Source organism: Antennarius striatus, chromosome 15, assembly GCF_040054535.1.
Source record: "Antennarius striatus isolate MH-2024 chromosome 15, ASM4005453v1, whole genome shotgun sequence".
In the NCBI taxonomy this organism is placed as follows: Eukaryota; Metazoa; Chordata; class Actinopteri; order Lophiiformes; family Antennariidae; genus Antennarius; species Antennarius striatus.
In genome coordinates, this window is record NC_090790.1 from 10,046,893 (window position 1) to 10,068,776 (window position 21,884).

General features: G+C 40.1%; 1 protein-coding gene across 2 annotated transcripts; it reads right to left on the reverse strand.

Moving 5' to 3' along the window:
- Positions 1 to 250: 250 nt before the first annotated feature.
- ulk1b (unc-51 like autophagy activating kinase 1) lies at positions 251 to 21,673 on the reverse strand. Of its 2 annotated transcripts, none has more exons than XM_068334377.1 (27): positions 21,005 to 21,673; positions 19,635 to 19,727; positions 19,059 to 19,100; positions 16,553 to 16,585; positions 14,458 to 14,494; positions 13,611 to 13,784; positions 12,708 to 12,817; positions 12,330 to 12,431; positions 11,521 to 11,579; positions 10,569 to 10,651; positions 10,391 to 10,441; positions 9,685 to 9,776; positions 9,310 to 9,475; positions 8,936 to 8,990; positions 8,728 to 8,814; positions 7,770 to 7,907; positions 7,523 to 7,671; positions 6,364 to 6,623; positions 6,062 to 6,267; positions 5,479 to 5,600; positions 4,964 to 5,089; positions 4,425 to 4,609; positions 3,969 to 4,153; positions 3,734 to 3,852; positions 3,502 to 3,659; positions 3,200 to 3,335; positions 251 to 2,941 (listed from the first exon to the last, which is right to left on the reverse strand). In XM_068334377.1, the coding sequence occupies exons 1-27, from the start codon at positions 21,092 to 21,094 to the stop codon at positions 2,886 to 2,888; spliced, it is 3,114 nt and encodes a 1,037-aa protein (XP_068190478.1). In that variant the 5' UTR covers positions 21,095 to 21,673; the 3' UTR covers positions 251 to 2,885. The 2 variants fall into 2 exon arrangements, with proteins under 2 accessions (XP_068190478.1, XP_068190479.1); XM_068334378.1 differs by having other exon boundaries at positions 12,708 to 12,781; positions 21,005 to 21,672.
- Between the last annotated feature and the right edge of the window lie 211 nt (positions 21,674 to 21,884).

The following is a 21,884-nucleotide window of genomic DNA, read 5'->3' on the forward strand; positions in this document are numbered from 1 at the left end:
CACACACACACACACACACACACACACACACACACACACACACACACACACACACACACACACACACACACACACGTGTGTATATACACATAAGCACAGCATGTGTGTATATACACACCCAAGCACAGCATGTGTGTATATATACACACAAGCACAGTATGTGTACATACTGTATATAGTTATTTAACTTACCAGATGCAAGTGCTTCAATCTGCATAAGTGACACACAAGCTCACAAACTCATTGCACCTTGAGGAAAATAACCTTTCCTTTTACTTTATTCATCTTGAAACTCTCAAACATAAAAGATTAAATCACACATATACTGAGAAAGTCTGTCTGTAATACATATGATAACATAAGCGAGAGTAAGAGATAAGATGGAAGATCAGCAGAAGGCCTATTCTTTGGAAATGTATTGTGGTTCTGTTCTCTCCATGCCTGCAGCATCATATACATAACAGCAATAACTTAATTTACAATATTTACGGGTAATGGAGAATTAGCAGGTGAAAACAAAAAGAAAACGTTCAGGTATGTTCTGAGCAAACACAAGCTTAACAGAAATTGATGATGACTGTATCTCCATGAAGATTACATTTCATTATATCTAAGTGTGGAGTTGGAAGGGAGCGTTGCTGAAGTACACTTCAGTAGGCTGACTACGTGCTCTATCTCCTGTACTTGTCAATGACTTAACCCACTCCACAAATGGTCCTTACGCATTTGACTCCGATTCAAGATAGTCTACAACAATGATTGTAGTGATGAATAAAAAGTGACACATGCAGCAATTTTCTGAAAGTAGGATGATAACAGAACGTATATGTCAGAAACCCTGCAGATGAGTTGATAATAGGAATGTATACTCAAGAAATGTAAACACACAATAGAAATTTCAGAAGTTATCCAAATACATAAAAAAGCCACAAAATAAAAATACATAATGTACAATTAGAGGAAATATTGACTCCGTTCCGTTCGGTTGACGCTGCTACTGTAATGGCTTCAAAATCTCAACATATTCTTCAGTCCTCATCACACATCGAATCTTACTCAACCTTCACCATGTTAACTTAAAAAAGCAGAACAAAATACACCTCAGAGAAAGTCACACATTAACCCAGCAACGGGTTTCACTGCAGGAAGGCATTCCATTTTTTCTTCAGTTTCATATGTTAAAGGGGGAAAACTACGACATCTACCCAGGTCACTTGAAATCAAAATTCAAAACACTTCACGTCTTTGTTTTAATGCAACAAATCAAATTGTCTGTAAATATGTCAAACATCACTTCACACATGCCTGCCTGCACACAAACCTTGCTCTAACATCAACTAAAGTCCAGCGGATCCCTTCCATTCGGACCCCAATTTAGGGCGGCGGGGTATCCCTTTTAGTCGTGGCTAAGGTCAGTATCAACACGCATTTTTCAGGTCACATTTTCACCATGCACTCCAAATCAAAAGGTCATTTTTCAAAAATCAAACATCATAACACACTGACAGACTATGTTAAAGGAGAACACAAAATTAATACGATTTAATTTCAAAGTCAAGTGGTTTTTCTTTTCCTTTTTAAATAATTTTCTAAGGTGTCATAGCTTACATACAATCTCTGCGCCAAGGGTCTCACCTAACACATACTAGCTTTGAACAGCAACACACAACTAACATACGTAAGCAAAACCAAAACTGCAAAGTATAAAAGTATGGAACTAGAAATATCTAAATAAGAACGTCTCTGCATCTACGAAAACTGAACGTTTAGTATCTTTCACACACAATCCTTCTCTACAGTACTAAAACAGTGCAAAAACATTCAGACAGTAGCCCCAGGAAAAAGTCTAAATTTGAATTATCTAAAATGAGACTAATATTATGGTTAATTGTTTCTAGTCAGCATGAAATTCAAATTTTATCATATGCCCTAAACTCTGTCTGACATAATTTATTGATAACACACTGACAGAATCTGATCAGCAAGAGCAGCATCACAGCTTCTGTACACCTGAACAATACAGCCCTGCATCGTTATTGCAGCATCCTTAGCATGATTGTGTTCAGGGATACTTCACCTTCTTTTGTATCATAAAAGCTATATTTGACATGCAGTAGCAGAGTAGTGACTCCTTTTCTGCCACTTGCTTACCATTTAAAGCAAAATCTATTATATTTTAAAGATGGAGCTCAGCTTATAACATTAAGTGTGAGCCAATAAAGTGTCCAATACAGCATATTTACCTTCATGGAATCCAAAATTAAACAGAAGACGAAGACAAACCTACATACGTTTATCTACTGTATTTGGCAACAGTTTTTGTAATAGTGTCTGTTTGCACTGTGAACTACCAACTGCTGAATTGGTGTTTACATTTCCTTTCAGTAAGCCAGTAAAAATGTTGTAAAAGAAACAACAATCAAGGGGTGAGAGTGACACTCCCTTCATGTCCATCTGCTCATGTAATAGATTATTTATCTTTCCTTCATCTACTGATCCTAGTAAAATATTGAGTTGTCTATTGTAAATTTGTAACATGAATAATCATCCAAAAGATTGCTTTTTGCTTATGCTAACCACTGTTTTTGAGTATATGACTACTTGGCAATAACTGCTCCTGCATGTTACACAAAGTGAAGCAGCAAAGTCCTCTCACATCGACGAGGATGCAGACATTCTTTCACAGCTCGTCCGTCATATTCAACACTACATGTTGATCACCGTCCCAAACTTGAGATAAACACAAAAACCCAGGGGTTCAGTTAAAGCTGAGAAGTGTTGTGATCTTGTCAAACTAAAGATTTCAACATGAAAACCACTAGAAGTGGGTGCAGATATGGTTTGTTGGTCATATGTGGGGCACTTCAAGAAGCGGTGGAGGACTCTCAAACACATAGACCTGCCTGCAAAGCTGTGAGGCGGCGTTCGATACACTCCTTACCTGCAGATACAAAAAAAAAAGAAAAAAAATCATGATTATGCTGTTAGCCTCAAAAGATGCTACTGTTGCTTATTTCTGTTGTGGACATTTTCAAAAGCTCTGGGTTTTATCGGCTACACACCAAGGCTGAATCATGAATGGATTAAGGGAAACTCTTCATTCCCATTATTGAAAATTATTACAAACTTCACAAACACGGCAAACCAGATTAAAGTAGGTGTTGGTGCTGACTGGAGAAGTCACATGTATATATCTCACATTTGCTAACATTGATGATGTCGTCCTCCTCAGTGAGCAGCAGGGACAGGCCTTGCATCAGCAGGAGAGCTTTATGGTAGCGTAGGGCTGATGCTTCGCCTTGGTGGAACATCTCATCCAGAGCAGCAGCCTGAACCTGCGATGACAGCAGGATGGTTAAAACACGAGATTACAGATGAGCTTTGTTTTCTTTTGGAAAGCGATTATACTAATATATGAATCCATTTATGTAAAAATTTAATTAGCATCTATTTACAATGTGACCATATGGCAGTAATGTAAAAGAAAGTCTGACTGGTTACCATCTGCACAGTGTGACTGAACAGCAACCGCTCGGCTGTGATGGAGGTGATTTGGTCCATGAGGCGATGTTTCTTGGAAAAGAATCGCTCCAGACGGGTGTTGAGTGAACGGCAGCTTGCCACACTGGACTTATACAGCTCGTTCAGCCTCTTCACCACTGTATGAACAAGATGTGTTATAGTAGATATATCTGACCCCTTCATTTTACAAAGAATACTATAAATTTTGTACCTTGTTTGACTGTAGCAGATGGGTAGAGTTTGCCCTGTTTTACTTGCTCCATGGCTGTGTGTAAGGCAGTGGATAAGAGCTCTGCAGTCTTAAGATAGAGAACCAGCTGTTCTGCATGACTGAAAAGAGTCACATGTACAGCACTTTAAAACACAAACTGACAAATGAAAAATGGAACACAAACCGAATCGCTGACACCAACAAAGATTAACAGCCTTATTTGATGTGGCTTTACCTCCACTCTCGGCTTAGCAAGCTTATCTGATCTGCTACCAGGCTGTGCTGCTGAAGGACAGAGGGATGAGAAATGTCCCCCATCTCCTCCATCACTATGGCCCCACGGGCGGCAGCCACCTCCATCAGACAGCTGGCGAAGTCCAACATGAAACGCAGGCTTTGTACAATCTCTGTATGCTCCTGCTGCACTCAAGAGAGTTATGCACAGAAGACACCAGAATGTGAATTTGCATTCAGTCTACATTTAAAGGTCAATGGGTGCATCTCGATACTCTGCTCTCAGATTTCACCTCAAGTGTTTCGCCTTGGTGATCTAAGATAAACTATACTATGCTCTCTTTTCTCTATTTTTTTACACTCTCTTAAGTCCAAGATTTTGTGAGAGTGAATCCTGATTGACGTATATAATAAGACATCTAGAGGAAAAGAGCGATGCAGAAACACAGCTTCTCACCTCCATCAGTGTCTCCTCAGGCAGCTCGGGGGCCTCAAAGGTTACAAGGCCACCCATGTTGGCTGTGAAAGGATCAGAGAAACTGTAGCGAGGGCTGGAAGGAGCCTCAAAGCCATCCAGATATGCGCCCGTCTGTGGGAAGCGGTTGGTGAAGGAGCCTGCAGGGCTGACTGAAGTGAACGAGCCTATAGGAGTCAAAAAAAGAGAAGGAAAACAGTATTTATTACTTCAAGTCATGTTTTAAGTGATGTTTTCACCTGTATTGTGTGCTTTCCTTCGCTGTCTGTTAGTAGGTTACACAAAGACTACCACTGTCCATTCAATTGCCAGCTAGAAAACTGAGTGTTAATTTTGCCTATTAGTCCCTCATGTCTCTCTAATTGTAACTTTGGCCATCAGAAAATAATTTTACACCCTTATCAATATATTAATGATATTTTAATTAGTATAATACTAACACTTCTGTCTAAGAGCTGCTGAGGAAGGTATGTAATGACCAGTTATTCAAATTTAGTTCTCTTAAGAAGAAAGGGTGATACCTGAGTATTTCCTCTGTGTGGAGGTATGAGGTGGGGTACTGCCACTGGGAGGAGAGCCCACAGTGAAAACCACCTGCGGCGAACCTCCAGAGCCAGGAGAGAATCCTCCCCCACCACCGGATGGCACTAGAGCCCAAAACAGAGTTATTACAGAAGGCAGTGGGGATGGTGATTACCAAAAACAACTCAACGGCACATCAATAGAGATTTTAACATACATCTACTCCCTGAGTGGTATTCCTTCAAATGATGGAAGGAGAATGAGCCGTCACGTTGTCCACATTGTTGTTCAATATAAGAGCAGAAATCTGAGATATGAGCTGTACTTTTGGGACACCAATGCTAGTTGGCGGATGGATACAACATCAGCTGAGATGTTGTTGTGGGTCTCGCATCTATGATCTATGAAAGTTTAGCCTTTTGATTGGAATTATGGAAATACTGTATACTTTTCCATCATATTCTATTTTTTTGGAGTCTGTTTAAATGTTTCTATAATTGACAAATGTGCCCACCTGTTATGTCTATGGCTCTTTCAGAAGTGAGGTTCTCGGTGCTGCCCCGGTCACCCAAAAGTCCACCCTGTCCGAATGCAGTCATCAACAGCAAGTCGGAAAGACGACCGGCACTCTTAGACCTGCACCAGAAAGAAAGGGAGAGAAACCCAGCAGAGGACAGGAAAGGTAAAAGCTCACATCCTTGCTTTTGTGCAATGCCTGATTCAGTTACTTCTAACCTGCTTGTAATATGTATCAGCTATTCTATCTTCATTAGGTTCATTATCCCAATGTTTTTTTTTCAACACATGTGCTAAGGAGACAGAATAAAAGTGATCCCCAGCATCTAAATGTATTTATTATTAAAAAGAATCCCCATATTTTACGGAGAAAAAAACAATAAATTATTTGTAATAAAAGTATATGGATTAAAAAAGAAAGAAATGTTGCAACTTTTCCAACTCAACTCAGAACTTTTTAAGTAAGTCTTAAACTTCAAGAGTTTCCTGTGGCGAAGCACGACTGTCTATTCCATATCTGTAAAGCAGTCCCTTCTGGATACACAGCATAAATGTGATAAAGAAAATAAAAGGGAAACAACCTTTCAAAGCCCTTGATTTCATCGTTTCGTCTGTGGATGCATTGAGCGGGCTGGGGGATCTGTGAGGGTGATGGTCGCCTTGGGTCCCTGGGCTCTGTTACAGTAGTCCTGCTGCCAGGGGAGCCAATGACCAAACCCTGCTGAGTCAGGAAGGTCACAAGGTTTGGAGAGCTGGGAGGTTTGGGAAATTCAAAAGGAGGGACAGCCTGAGGAGATAAGCACCAGAAGAAGTGCACGTCATTATTTTTCCTTTTCATTTCACCATCCAAACATCTCAAATGAAAACTCTGACATTAACTGACCCTGGAAGGCGAGCCCAGGATTGTGGGGAGGGGGTTCCGTTGCATCAGCTCGCTGAGTCTGGGTGAAGCGTGTAGCGGGCGAACGGTCATCAGACCTGCTGAAGGGGTTACCACAGGGTCCGAGTGCTGCTTTCGGATCTTTTGCCTGCTTCCACCGCTGGCGCACTCCAACAAACACGGAGCGCTGTGGAGCCTTGTTCCCAGTCCGGTCTCCTGCGCGTGTTGATGGGAAAAGGGCCGGGTTTCGTTGTGATGAAGAGCTGTGAAGCATCAGAATATCACTATAACTGCTCACACGACATAATATGTCAGAATCATTTCTTCACGTAGTCTATAAAGAATTACAAAGTATTGAAACATTTCCAAACTTTGTTTTAATGCAACGTGTTCTGTCTGATTTAAAGCCAAAAATTTATTTTTTTAATTATTTGAAATACAGACAGCTCTCAAGAAACATACATTTGACTTACAAACATTCAGAGATACAAACAAACGCACGGCGCCATATCAGATTACTGTAGTTCTGCTTTTTTTCCACAACCCCCTGTCAAGTTGCACCACTGTGGACACGCATCCCCAACAATCACTTCCCCCTCTTGTTCTTGTCAGTTTTCTAACCGCCTTGGATATTTTACTTTTTGTCATGGCTGATTAATCAAAGGCTAGTGAAGATCGTGGTAGTGGTGACGATCTCAATGACAACCCTGCCTCTGACGGACAATTACTCTTCCTCTTCACTCTAAAGGTAATCTACATGATACAGTATGGTACAGCGGATTGTCAACATCAACAGCTGACTTTGGCTGTTGTTGTTGGATGCATTTTGAGTTCTTTGAAGTGTTTTCTTCATCTTCTCCCTAAGGATTAGATTAGAAGGAACATAATCTTGCCGTAAACTAATCTGAATTCAAACAATCCCGTGAATCACGCTTGACAATTCACAGGAGATATTCAAACTACATGTATTTAAATACATTATATATACTGTATGTATATATTTTTTCTTTTTGTTCTTTAAACACCGAGCACTTGAGATTCTTCACATATAACATTTTGACACTTGTTGTGCAAAAATTGATGAATGATCCTGTTACATGATTCAATCAATTAGAGTACAGAGAAAGCTGTGAGCTCTTAAAGCTGAGAGCCTCTGCGCTACCTTGAGGGGAGACTTGAAGGGGTCTGGTGCCTCCCAGAGAAAGTCTGCGATAGGTGTTGACGGCTCCCTGCCCATACTGTGGTGAAGGACCGGTCCTAACAAAGCCCGGCAAGCTCCCACTGCTGCAGCGGCGCACTGGTGTTGAAAGTCTAAAAGTATTCCCATGTCACAGCAATAAATGTAAGAAATCTGCATTGAACCAGTTGTGACTTGTGAGTTGTGCATATGAGCATTTGTAGATACAGACCTCGGTGAGCCATCCTGTTTACAGAGGTTCTGCTCCATGCGCTGGTAGTTCTGGAGCTGAGTGGGGACTGGAATCGGCAACGACTTACCATGGTGTCCATAGCTAACACCATAGTTACCACCCGGGAACTCAATGAGCCTGCCAAAAAACAGCAAGAAGAACACAAAGAGCTGAAGAAAGCATCACAGAAAGGATAGTTACTGCCAGGACAGAAGTTTAACACATTCAACAGGACCACCCACTATTTAGGGAAGGAATATTGTGATACTGATGAGCCTGCCAAAGTTACAAAGTTTTGTATTTAAAAAAATCGCAAGTCAGATGTTTGTATCTTGAGGACTAACTCTAATATGAAATATGTATCTGCATTTAACTTATCTAATATAAACAAGAATCAATGCAGTCACAAACTGCAACATCCCGCGACAACCCTTAATTCAAAATTTTACCCTAACTTACTTGCATCATAGATCAAAGCACTAGCTTTGATCTATGGTCTTACTCACACTGGCCTTCTCCCTCGTCTTTATATCTTATCCAGTTCCTGAGCGTACAAAAGTTGAAATTTGACCTTGAACTAATGTTCTCAAGGTCAAGGTCATCATCTCATTTTCATCCCCTTTGCCGCCCGAGTAATGTTCTTTTTGTTTCATCTACCTATCTGCAAGAGTTGCAAAGATATTTGGTGGACATACGTACAAATGAACAGATGGACATACTGTATGAACACTGACAATTACAATACATCACTGTTTTGAAGCAAGATGTTAAAATCCTGCTGAAGAAGTTTCTAAGGCTTTAGAAGTTTTATGCAAATAAAACATGTATGTCTACTGTTACACAAATCCTAGGTGTGCAACATTTATTTATCTATGTCTGTTCATGTATTTTTAGTCATTTAGGGCACTTAATCTTACTCCAGCAGCTACTTTGCTTTGTGGGATATCATTGCTGTTACCTGCTTGGACGAGGAGACCCACTATAGGAGGGGGAGTGTGGTGGTGTTTTGGCTTGGCTGCACATACCAGCAGATGCCAGTAGGGAGCTGGTTAGACACAGGACACATCAACACCACCTTCAGGCCTATGATATGACCCTCTCACAAAACAGAATGATAGCAAATGCAGAGGATAACACTTTATGAGTCACCAGTCTCTGCTCCTTACCCGCTATTCATCAGGCTGTCCGGCAGCACTTTACTCTCACATGTCAGCTCACCCACTGAAGACGCAGGAAAATCAAGACGGCAACAAAATCAGAAGAGCAAAAAGGGCAATTTTTCAAATTATTTTATATTCTACTAGCTGAATATTCAACTTTCAGGACAGAGACTGAAAAAAAACAACAACAGAGAAAGGCTATCCAGGTAGGCCGGCACCAGCCTATGAAATACATAACAGGTAGGCTATGACAAAACAAATAAGAGATAAATCATATACCTCAGTTGTTATTCCATTAAAGCTGCAGTCTAGGCTGCAGTCTATGCACAGCTGCATTTGACATTTAGGCAAAGCGCCCAAGAGAAAAAATGCTTTCTTACTGGTGAAATGAGCAGGCACTATGACAAAGTCATCTGTGTCACAGGAGGAGGAGTTCTTGCTGCTGCCACCTCCTCCAGACGAGTCCTTGAGGGGAAAAGCAGTGGCCTCCTGAGTGGGGGAAGCCAGAGCTTTGGTACGCAAATGCTGAACTTCAGCGAGAGACTGCTGCAGAGACAAAGAGAAAAAAAGTAGTCAGTGAACAAAAAACAACAGCAAGCAAATGAAATGACAAAAAAAAGAAGCAAACAGTGAGTGAAGGAAAAATATATGCTGCCCGTGTTGGCTTATATTACTGCTCATAGAAGCAATGGTCTCACTTCTGAAGTGCATACAGAGACACAGAGACAAATAATGCATGAATAATCAACACAAACCGGTGGTGAGGCGAGGTGAGAGGTGGAGGAGCTGCTGCAGGAGCTGGCTGACGCAGAGCTCGGAAAGCAGTTCATAGACACGGTTGGAGTTGCTTCAACAAAATGCAACGCATGTGTTAGAGAAGCACAGAATGTCAGCATCAAGTTTGTTTACAAGATAACCCCACAGGGCCCATACCAGTATTCACCATCTTAGTAATACGGGTACCATAAAGTTGTATAATTTTAGATTTTAGTTTTGCACTTAATTCCTTTATTTCAAAACCTTTGCCTTATTTTGGGGATTAATGTAAACGCTTTGGGATGTGTTCTGAAGATATGATCAAATGACATCCCAGAAATGAGCAGCAACGTATCACTCATTGAAAATACAAATTAATAATTTGAAAGAAGGTTTATATTTATTTTTTTCAAAATATCAATATTCCTTTTTGGCAACCTTATGAAAAAGAATCCCACAGAGATATCTGTTTTTGTTTCCTTCTTGATATTTTTATTCAGACCCAAAAAAAGATTAAACAAGGCAGATTAAATAATAAGGTCCACATTTAAAAATTCTAAGATAATAAGACAATGCCATCTGTCTCAGAAAATGTGTAACGTTTAGCTACTTTGTGACATTACATGAGAAATTATAGGTACAACACATAATAACTACTGACGGTTTAACCAAAGTCTATAAAGAACACTGTGTATTTATACTCACTCTTTTTTACTGATGAGCTAGCCTCCAGGAAAGGATGACAAAAAAACTCATCTGAAACATAAAAAGAAAAACAATTATGTGGTCAGACAAAACAGCATTTCCTCCAATAAGAATTGATGCAATAGCACAAGACACAAAAAGTGAATTCATTCCTTTATGGTGCATGATGTATACTCGCCATAGTCCATGCGGTCTTTGTGGTTGCGCTGCAGCAAACCCGACAGCAGGTGCCTCAGATGGCAGGACGTCTCTCTGGGAATGCTGAAAACAATCCACAATAATTGTGTGCCAATCAGTAACTTCATTAATGCACATTAAAACATACACACTGCAATATATTTCAATGCACTGGATTTACTTATGGCTTTCATAAGTAGCAGAAACTGTGAAACTGATCTGAGGTTCGATAAAATCAGTCATTTCTGACACCCTGTAGGTCTCGTTGGACAAGATATCGAATGACAAACTTCATTGGCTGTTCCAATGGAGTGTGAATGGTTGTTGCCATGGGCCATTTACCATCCGTTCACAGTAAATTGCTGCAAGACAAACTAGAACCAAGGCAGTCACAGACTGCAACATCCCACGACACCCATGGATTAAAAATTTTACCCTGACCTACTTGCATAGGTCAAAGATCAAAGCTGGTACTCTGACCTACTCTTCTCCCTCGTCTGTCTATCGTGTCCGGTTCCTGAGTGTACAAAAGTTTAAATTTGACCTTGACCTAGCTTTCTCAAGGTCAAGGTAATCAACTCATTTTCATGCTCTTTGCCCCTCGAGTAATGTGCTTTTTGTTCCATCGTTCTATCTGCAACAGTTGTAAAGATATTTGGTGGACAATCTAACGAACAGACGAACACACAAACACTGACAATTACGATACATCACCGCTTTAAAGCGAGATGTAAAAAGTAACTGCTGCACAACTGTTAACACAACCCAGCTGGCTGGAGGTATCTGTGTCGGAGACAAAGTGATCAAAGCTTTACTCTGTTGTATGGAAATGTATGACCGTTAAGTTACTCATTTAAATGTTAAAAAAATATCTTAACATCATTATCTCTCTTTCACCAAACCTCTGTTACCACATGCTAAATAAACATGTTTCTTCACTGTAATTTCCTTACTTGGGGCTGAGAGCCTTGTTCTTCTCATAGAACATCCGCAGATCCTGAGGACTGCTGGCCTAAAAATGGTGAAACATCAAGACAGAATGAAAACACATGAATGTCTGCCAACGTGCATGTGCATACGTACAAAAATAAATTGTCACAGTATGCTGGCAATGCACAAATCAAACCCCGAGTTATGCACTGCTAATAAACTTCAGTTATTTGAAGTTTAACATACCTGCAAAAGCGATGTGACTCAGCTAGTTTCTGAAATGTGCTGGGCAAGTTTAGATAAACTAGTTTGTCAGTTGTTGTGACTTTCATTAAAGTCTTTCACGTGATCTGGATAGAAGACGGTGCATTTATATACTGTATATTCTATATGTGTTTCTGACAGACTAATTGAGCTAGGATTTTCTATACAAGCAGGAAACCATGACAAAGGAACATTTATCAGCATTAGCTATCAATGTGCTTCCTTTGTTTTCGATATTTATTTATCCTTTTAATGGAGTTTCAACATAAAAAGGATAAATACATTGATCTTATGCACATCGTATATATCTTGGCAAAATAGAAATGGTGTCACAGATGCAAACACTTGCAAATTGAGAATACAGTACTCAAAAAGATGCTGTTCTCAGAAATATTTAAACTAACATCACTCATCTTCACAACAAAAGGAAAACAACAACAAAAGAAAAAAGCCAACAGTTGACAAACAACTGCAGACAGAATGGGAACCTTGGGTCGTCGTTAAATTAAAGAGTGGGTTAACCATGTTTGAAGCAGGTCACACCATAGACTCGGAATGTTGTGTTTACCTGAAAAGGAGCCTTCCCAGTCAAGCACTGAAATACTATGGTTCCTATGCTCCAGAGGTCAGCCTTGGCGTCATAGTTTTGGGACATGATGACTTCAGGAGCCTTAGGAGAAAAAACACACAGGGCCTGTAAGCATGCAAATAATTGGAGGTAGAGCGGCGGGCAGCTCCCTCATGGTGCCCCCACCCGCAGGTCCCCAGCCTAAGACCTAGTGGACTGAGCCATAGTCCACTGCCCCTTATTACTACTATCAGAAAAACGTCAGTTACGTATATGATAAAGATGTAAAGTTGCTTGGATTTAACAAGTAGCTACATCCAGTGGATTTGGTGGAATTTGCTTTCCCTCCCACCACTAAGACTATGAAAAGCATTTTACCATGTACATGGGAGATCCACAGAGTGTTGCCGCCATCATGTTGTTCTGAAGGTACCTCGCAAAGCCAAAGTCCGCTGTGGAGAGAGAAAGTGAAGGAGGGAAGGAAGAGCCTGAGAAACCAAAAGAGGGTAATATTTGATGCTGCAGAAACACAAATTCAAATAATATAAGCTTCAAAATTTTTTGAAAATTTCTGAGAAGAATTTCAAACCCAAAGAAATTTTTAAAAAGTACAAAAGTGCTTTCCAAAAAAAAAAGCAGACTCCTGACAATTATCTTCATGGGAATGACATTTAATTGGTTAAAGGATCAGCAGCATGTTGGAACATCCGAGCAACAAACATTCACCCCATGTTGTTGGTCTGGTTAGTCAAAGTGCTGCCTGCTTGTTGCTACAGCAACATGCAGTTTGGGCCGTACTGGTCGAACTGAAAACTGATGAGACAGATATGAAGTCCATCTGTGAACAGTCTTCCTTTTTCTTGTTATTTTTTTAACAAGAAAAAATCTATACAAAATCTAATCCATTTTCTCTAACGAGTTTAATCTTACAATGGTAGTGTAATAAATTACCTTGGGGTAATCATTACAAGGTGTTGCTGCAGATTACCACGTAGGGTTTTCCTTGCACTGCATCATGAGATTAAAGCCTACAGAGACTCCAGGTTTACCAGATGTACAGTATACCTGCAGATGTATGTGAAATGTTCTTCCTTCCTTAATATATCTTATTATTCTGTATTAATCAGTAGATACTACAGAGTTAGACATCATCATCACATCTAAATGAAACATCATCATCTCAGATAACACATTTAGAAAGATTCACAGATAAACTAAACTCATTGTTATGTCTGTTATCCAAATGTCCATATCTACCATCATTGTCTAATCAAAGCCTACCAATTTTGATGCAGGTGTTGTTGGACTGTGACTTGCGTCCCGGTGGGTAGGAAAGCAGAATGTTCTGAGGTTTGAGGTCTCTGTGGATTATGCCTTTGGCCTGTAGGACTCTCATGGCCCCAGCAATCTGCTGCAGGAAAACTCGAATTGTGTCCTCACTTAGTGTACCTTTGGCTGCAAAAGGATGAGATAAAGATGATGTTGAGCTAAAACTTCTGGCATACTGGGTATGCTGAGGTGTAGATGTCAAACTGATGACAGACTCAGGATGTTCTGTAGGGACGAAGTAGACATCCTAACATCACATGTGAAACCAGGAGAATTTTAGAATTTTTCTATACCAGGATTAGGTCCCCTGTTGGACTCTAATAGACAAAGGTAGGAGCTATAGCTTTAAATTGTCTCTGTCGGATATCTTATTTCCCATCCTGACCTGAAAGATGGAAAAGAGTTATGGATTTATTTCATGATATCCCAGTTTGTTGGTAAAAGGATTCTCACAAATGGTGTTGTGCAGTATTAAGAACACAGTAAGAAAGTTTGTCTCTAGTTTTACTCCGCTGTATGTCAAAGTTCATGTTTAGTTTTAGGTCTTAGCACTAAATCCCTCTGTCTCTAGAGCCCCGGATTGGAGGCTAATTCCTCCAGCCACACAGGAGGCGTATGAACAGTTGCACACTAGCAGCCTCAGGGCTCATATTCCTTTTTATATTTCCTTTTACGTGCACTCTCCAAAATTCTCTGCAGATCTGCCAGAACCAAAAAAATGGTACATAGTAGTAAAAGAAGAATAGTTTTAAGTTTATTGTGCAGATGTAGGACATTGTGTGTTCATTGCTGTACTTACAGTGCAGGTAATCAGCAAGGTCACCTCCATTGCAGTACTGGATTACAATGATAGGAGGAGAAGGAAAGACGGTAAAAGAAAGACAAAGATGAAAAGGACAGCGTTAGGAAACAAAGTTAACTTATAGGGCTAATGTGTCACCGAAGTCTTGGTAAATCATTTCATCTCATACTGTATTTCACCCAGATAATATTATCATTATTAACAGTTGGTGTGTTATCTCATAATAATAATTTAAAAATAGAAAAAGAAAAAAAAACCTGTACATGTAGTGTGCATCCTGACACAAAATGCCTCTCTCTGATGGTGGGTGTAATTCTGAACTGACTGTGAATTTGGGTTCCAATCTCTATTTGATTATTGGAAGTACAGAGAAGGCCAGAGGGAGCAGCATTGTGTTTTTGTAGATCTGGAGAAAGCTTACAACAGGGTGCCCAGTGAGGAACTGAGATATTATATGAGGAAGTCTGGAGTGGCAGAGAAGTATATTAGAGCGGTGCAGGACATGTATGAGGACTGTAAGACAGTGGTGAGGTGTGCTGTAGGTGTGACAAAGGAAGTCAAGGTGGAGGTGGGACTGCATCAGGGATCAGCTCTGAGCCCCTTCTTGTTCACTATGGTGATGGACAGGCTGACAGACGAGGTTAGACAGGAATCTCCATGGACTATGATGTTTGCAAATGACATTGTGATCTGTAGTGAGAGCAGGGAACAGGTGGAGGAGAAGCTAGAGAGGTGGAGGTTTGTCCTGGAAAGGAGAGGAATGAAGGTTAGCCGCAGTAAGACAGAGTACATGTGTGTGAATGAGAGGGACCCAAGTGGAAGAGTGAGGTTATAAAGAGAAGAGATCAAGAAGGTGGAGGATTATAAGTACTTAGGGTCAACAGTCCAGAGCAATGGAGATTGTGGAAAAGAGGTGAAGATGCGTGTGCAGGCAGGATGGAACGGGTGGAGAAAAGTGTCAGGTGTGATGTGTGATAGAAGAGTTTCAGCTAAAATGAAAGTAAAGGTGTACAAAACTGTGGTGAGGCCAGCGATGTTGTTTGGTCTAGAGACAGTGTCACTGAGGAAAAGACAGGAGACAGAGCTGGAGGTAGCAGAGATGAAGATGCTGAGGTTCTCTTTGGAAGTGACCAGGAAGGATAGGATCAGGAATGAGTACATCAGAGGGACAGCACATGTTAGAGGTTTTGGAGATAAGGTCAGAGAGGCCAGACTGAGATGATTTGGACATGTCCAGAGGAGAGATAGTGAATACATTGGTAGAAGGATGCTGAGTTTTGAACTGCCAGGGAGGAGGCCTAGAGGAAGACCAAAGAGGATGTTTATGGATGTAGTGAGAGAGGATATGAAGGTAGTTGGTGTGAGAGAAGAGGATTCAAAGGACAGGGCTAGATGGAGGAAACTGATTTGCTGTGGTGACCCGTGAAGGGAAAAGCTGAAAGGAGAAGAAGAATCTTTATTTGATTATTTTAGGTTGATGTAGCTGCTGATTGAGTAAGCAATGTTAATTGAGATATTGTTAATCCACAAATAGTTCCGTCATGAATACATGCTGCACATTTGAGCACACATGTTGTCTTACGTTGAACATCAGAAGTAAAATGGACTATTTGTTATTATAGTAGATTCAAGGTAAATGTTCAGTGTTAAATGTTCAGTGAACAGAACTGTAGCCTTGCACTAAGATTTAAAGTAAAAATTAGTTAATATTTTAAATAAAGAGAGCAAGTCTGACAGTATTTTGTTGTTCCCAAAATGATATAATAGATAAAAGGGTGGATCCAGTTAATGTTGAAGATGCACAAATCATGTAACATGTCACAGAACAGAATGTGTAACCACCAGGCCTACACCTGAAAAGAAAGAACCAAGTCTCAATAACAACACTGACAAAATCAATTTATCTGTGACATCTCACTGGGTTGACAGATCTATTCACGGTAAAAACTGGCAGCATTTGGATGCTCGCCAGTACCCCCTCTCCCCCACTCCCCTTTGACGCCTGAGGACACATCTAATTATAGCCCAGGCCCTCCTAAAGCTTGACAAAACAGCGCTCAGCAAACAAAGCCGAACATCACAGTGAGCTTACCTCCATCACCAAATACACTGAGCTGGCAGTTTCCTAAAAGGAAAAGAGATAACAGAGAGGGTAAACAGACGCATGTTAATGACACATAAAATAAGTAACCAGTGGTACTTATGTACACAGATGCTTTTCAAAATAAGCTGGTGACCTAGGAGAAAATACGGTGTTAAGAAAACTTGAGCTTTTCGGATGAAACAAAATAAGTTGTGAAACAAAAATAGAGATTAAAGAACAAAGGAGAAAGAAACACAACAGAGGTGCAGATGTGATTTGTGCATTTATTCGTAAATATTTGGCATTCCATGAACTTTCCAAACATCACCTCTTCACTTTCCTCTCAGTAAGACAACCTGTCTGAGGACGAGTTTGACAAAAAGAAAACAGTGGGGCCCTTTTATCTCATGGCAACAGATGACTGCAGCATTTGACTGACTTGGACTCAGTATCATGTTTGATCTAACAGTCAGAGGTCAGGCTGTTTCCTGCAGCTGAGTAAGGCCTTTTAAAGTTGGGTTTCCCTTTTCCAAGCTACTAACAACTAGCTAACAAAACGTCTGGTTTCCACAATCGCATTATCAAACTTATGGTCAACAAAACATTGTTGAGGTGAAGTCTGATTACAATGGACATACATGTAGGTCAACAGATTCAGTGCCCTCGGTGCAAATATCACAAATCCTCTGCAAAAAAAAACATCAAAAGAAAACATTGAATGAAGGCTACAGCTAAAGACAGTATAATTCAACTAATCATGATTATACTGTATTCCAGTGACCAATTAGTTAGCAAAATGTTACAGGTGCAGATTTACGATGACAGAAAATGGAGAAATGCAGCAAACAGACTTGAGAAGTTAAAACAATATATATTTCTTTTTGCTTGAATATAAAAATCTAAGCAAATCTGTTGATCTCTGTTGTTTGGAACATCTGCACTCTGCAGCTGTGCAACAACAAACCAGTAATCTTAGAGCATGGGTCAAGTATGATAGACGCATAAAGAGAGGAGAGTATAAAGATCATAATATGATGGAAAATGTGAGTTCTGCATGAGAAGTATCGTTAATGACATTTGTTATCAACACAGAACAGTGACTGTGGTGGAGTGTTTCAGCAGCTAGTGATGCTCAGCATATGAATGCATTATCACGGATTAAAACAGAAGAAGCTGAGAGAGGAGGAAGAAAACACTGCTTAGTTCAACAAAAGACATTTCTGAGTCTGGTAATGATCATTATCTGTCTTCCACCAGACTCCGAGAAACAGTGAGTCGAGGCTTTACAAATATTTTGTTGTATTTGTTGAAATTGTCTTTCATTCCAAATAGGAATGAATGACTCAACGTGTGTATGGCTGGTGGAGGTCATTAAACCAATCATTTGATATGATTAAAATATAATAGACTTTATTGTTCACATTATTCAACAGAGATCTGCCATAACCTGGATGAAAATCTTTATAGAGAGACCGTTTTGAATTACTACTATGGAAAAGATGAGCAACTTTCAGAGTCATCGTAAACTCACTCCATGGAATACAACAAAAGGTGATTCTTATAATTCATGAGTAAATGCTAGTAAACACTAAAATGTCTACTTTATGAGACAAAACTTGTTAAAAAGCACCAGCCTTCACACCAACCTTGTGGATACACCACGGCCCCTATCACAAGCCTGGATACTCGTCTAAAACGAGTACCCAGGCTCAACCCTACCCACAAGTACATACGAGTTTCTACTAACACACAGCGAATGCATCCCTTTCTCAGTGTTGAGCTAATATTATTGGGAAAATGTCAGTCAGATGTTACAGCATTAGCATGTGGGGAGCATTAGATAATTTTGAACAGATGGCACTGTGTAGTCATGGACCAAAAACACAATGACAAGAAGCACCAGATGAGTTAACTTATATTGTTCAGGCTGTTAAAATTATTTGGCAGGTGTTGTCACAGACTGGTGAGTACACCCCAAGGGTTTAAAAAGGAAAAGGTATTTAGACAATATCTGTAGGTGTATGGGAGCATAACACCAAGTGGACACTTCCGGCACTGAGCTAATGAGAAGATAAAGTGGACACAAGTCAAACAAAAATGCACTACACCAGCAGGAACAATCCATGTGACTTTAGACTGTAAACACAGATGACAGCCGAGTTCAACAGGTACGTGAATTTAACCCAGATTTACAAGGATTTGCTGAACGCAGGAAAGCAGAGTAAAACCTGTCTGAACATGACTGTACTGAAGCGTTTTTAATAGCTGTAGCGACACCTCGTTCTACAAGCACAGAAGACAAACTGTTCAAGCTGCATCAGACAGAAGTGGGTCATGTGGAACAGATAACAACCCATATGCACTACTTTGTGAAAACCCCCTGATGAGAAAACTGGGGCAATAAGTAATGTGATATTCATGCGTGTAAGATATACGTCTTGTAAAAACGCAATGTGAAACGTGTTAGCCTATTAATGACAATCTAGATGCTATTTGATTGTGTAACATTGCATACCTGAAAGTCCAGCAATGCCACAATGTTCTCATGTTTCAGTTCCTGCAAAGACAAGAAAATCATGTGTACATTTGAGGTGCAGTGGATGTTTTAAACATGCCTTTTCAGAATGGGACACTTATTTGACCGTTTGCATTACCTATCAATGCAAGATTTTACCTGCCATATTGAGACAAATGCTGACAGGAGCATATTATGGCCTCACATCAGAAATGTATTCTACAGGTTAAAAAAAAGAACTTAAGGTGCCGTCTCGACTAAGTGCTTAGGCATTTTAACTTCAGGTGCTCATGCAATGGGATATTTTAATATGAGGAAATTAATTCCAAAAATGACTTAATACAAACCATCCAGTTTACAGCATGTCTTAACATCTGTCTGAAATACTCCCATAAAAATTCACCACATTTGATAATTATGATAAGCGCTTACACAAGCTTATGAAAACAATAAGGTCATTCTGACACTTCTGTAGACAGGAAGGATTGATTTTGGCCAGGTTACCATTCGTCCGTGATGTGAAAAGCTTTAGGTACAGTTAATGGTGACAGTACTTTCTGACAGCATGTTACTTACCTTGAGTATTTTGATCTCTTTCCCCAGAAGTGTTTGGGATTTTGCCAGGTTCTTCTTATTTATGCATTTAACGGCCACCTCCCAGTCATGCTTCTGTAAGACACATTCCATGCATAGATCTCAGGTGGCTGAAACCATGCCATACAGGATTTGTGCATGCTTGTATTCTCTGTGCATACCCACTGTCTTTGAACTACACTGTAGTACAAATACTAGAACATATAGCAGAAGTATTTCACTTTCAGCATGTCTCTATTTTTTGACGCAAAAAAAATAAGTGAAAGGGAATACCGCGTGAATCATGATTTATGTCTTTTTCAAGTGTGTTTGTAAATTATCTTGTAGACAAATGTCCTCCGGCCATTTCTGCTTAACCGGAAACAACTTTTCTTTGAAAAACCTTGTGATACTCTGTCATATTAATGGACTTTCAACACTAATCTAGTTCAACAAATCTAGATGTACAACATCCCACAATTCCCCACCATGCACTTTGAGTTGTCTTTATCACCTGACCCAAGAAGTCAGCATTTGGGACCATGAGTTAACAAAGTACATTAATGTATACTGAACATTTAATCATCTCAGTCTGGAATCAGGAGCACAACAAATTAACAACCTGATAATTTGGTTTATAAATTTTCTTAAATTCCCACTCAAAGATGAACTCTTCTCTGCGGTAAGAGAACTGCAGATGATGGAAGTGGAATTGCTTCTTTTCCTCTAAAGAGTTTTTTTTTTTACAAGCAGAACACAGACAAATATTAAATATTATTTTTTAATCACTCATTTTGTATCTGTTCATCAAAACAGATCAATTTAACAATATACTGTACTGTGTGATAAAAATATCATTCACAACGTGTGTGTGCGTTTGTATTTTATACTAGCAGATGTTATGTTATATAACCAGAGTGTGATCGAGCAAGCGTAAAGACATTAGAAGGTTTTTTTTTTTTAATTCAAGCAATTATGGACTGAATTATGTTTCATCACTATTATTAACAACCTTAAAATTCAGCTTTGGAATAGACAATTAAGTAAATTACTTTCAAGGTTTTACGACGGTTAGGGCCGTGCATTAAAGCCCTAATCCTTAACCGAAACAGAATCTAAAAGCAGCGTGGATGCAAGACTAGAATCATGTATTTTATTTCTGTATTCTATCCAGCAGCTGTCCGATCGTTTCAGGAACATCAGATCTTGAACGAGCTGCCAGGCCTCTTAAGGTCGCACGATAAAAACAAAGACAACAGATGGCCAATAAAACCAGATCATTGTCGACAAACACAAGCACTGCATTCCAAATAAAGTGTGAATCAAGTTTTTTTTTTAAATTTCTTTGAAAGGCGGACAGGGAAGATACTCACTTCTCGATTTCTGCCTTTGAAGACGACGGCAAATGCGCCATGTCCTATCAGGTCCTTCCGACTGAACTCAAATTTCCCAACCGTCTCCATGGTGTGTCAAAGCTGGACGTTTCTACCACTCAGACGCGGACAAGTAACCAGGAGGCCTAAGGACACCCTTCCCAGCAGTGAGTGCTGCTTTATCCTCTGTCAAGTCGGGGCAGCAGCGGGGACGTTCACCCCTTCTGTCGCTTGGCATAGGCTGCCTTTCTGACGAAAAGTTGCCCTCTTCGGTCATGTTGACACGCACACGTCTTGAAGTCAAGCTCCTAACAACAACGTATGGCCACTTCCATCGTCGACAACGTCGCCAACAAGCAAGTTAGCTAACTTAATCAAATGGCACTCGGACGAGTCCTGTTGCACCTATCTGTGGCGCACCACCTTAAAAGACAGCTTGCAGCGTTTTGTTTATATACAGACGATCCTCACTTCTGTCGTCTGAAGCACCGAAGCAAACACCAATAGCGAACGAAGAAGAAGTTAACAAGGTCTAATAAACCGTAAACACGGCGAACAGTGGCCGGAATGAATAGAAATCAACAACAGACTCGACAAAAGCCATAAAATCGCTGGTCCCAACAAAGCAGGTAGCGTCTCGTCTCTGCAACACAACGCATGCGCAGAGCAACACCAGCTGGAGATTTGACGTCACAGGAAAAGCTCCACCCACCTGGCAAAAGTTTTTGAAGTGAATGGGGTCAGCGTGTTTCCAGTGTCCAAATGTAAACCAGCCACGGAAACAGTCAAACTAAATTAAATGGAGCGTTTTATTTCATTACATCTCTTTCGATTCGGCGATTAGATTGTTTAAATGGAAACGCCTTTTCATGCTATTAAT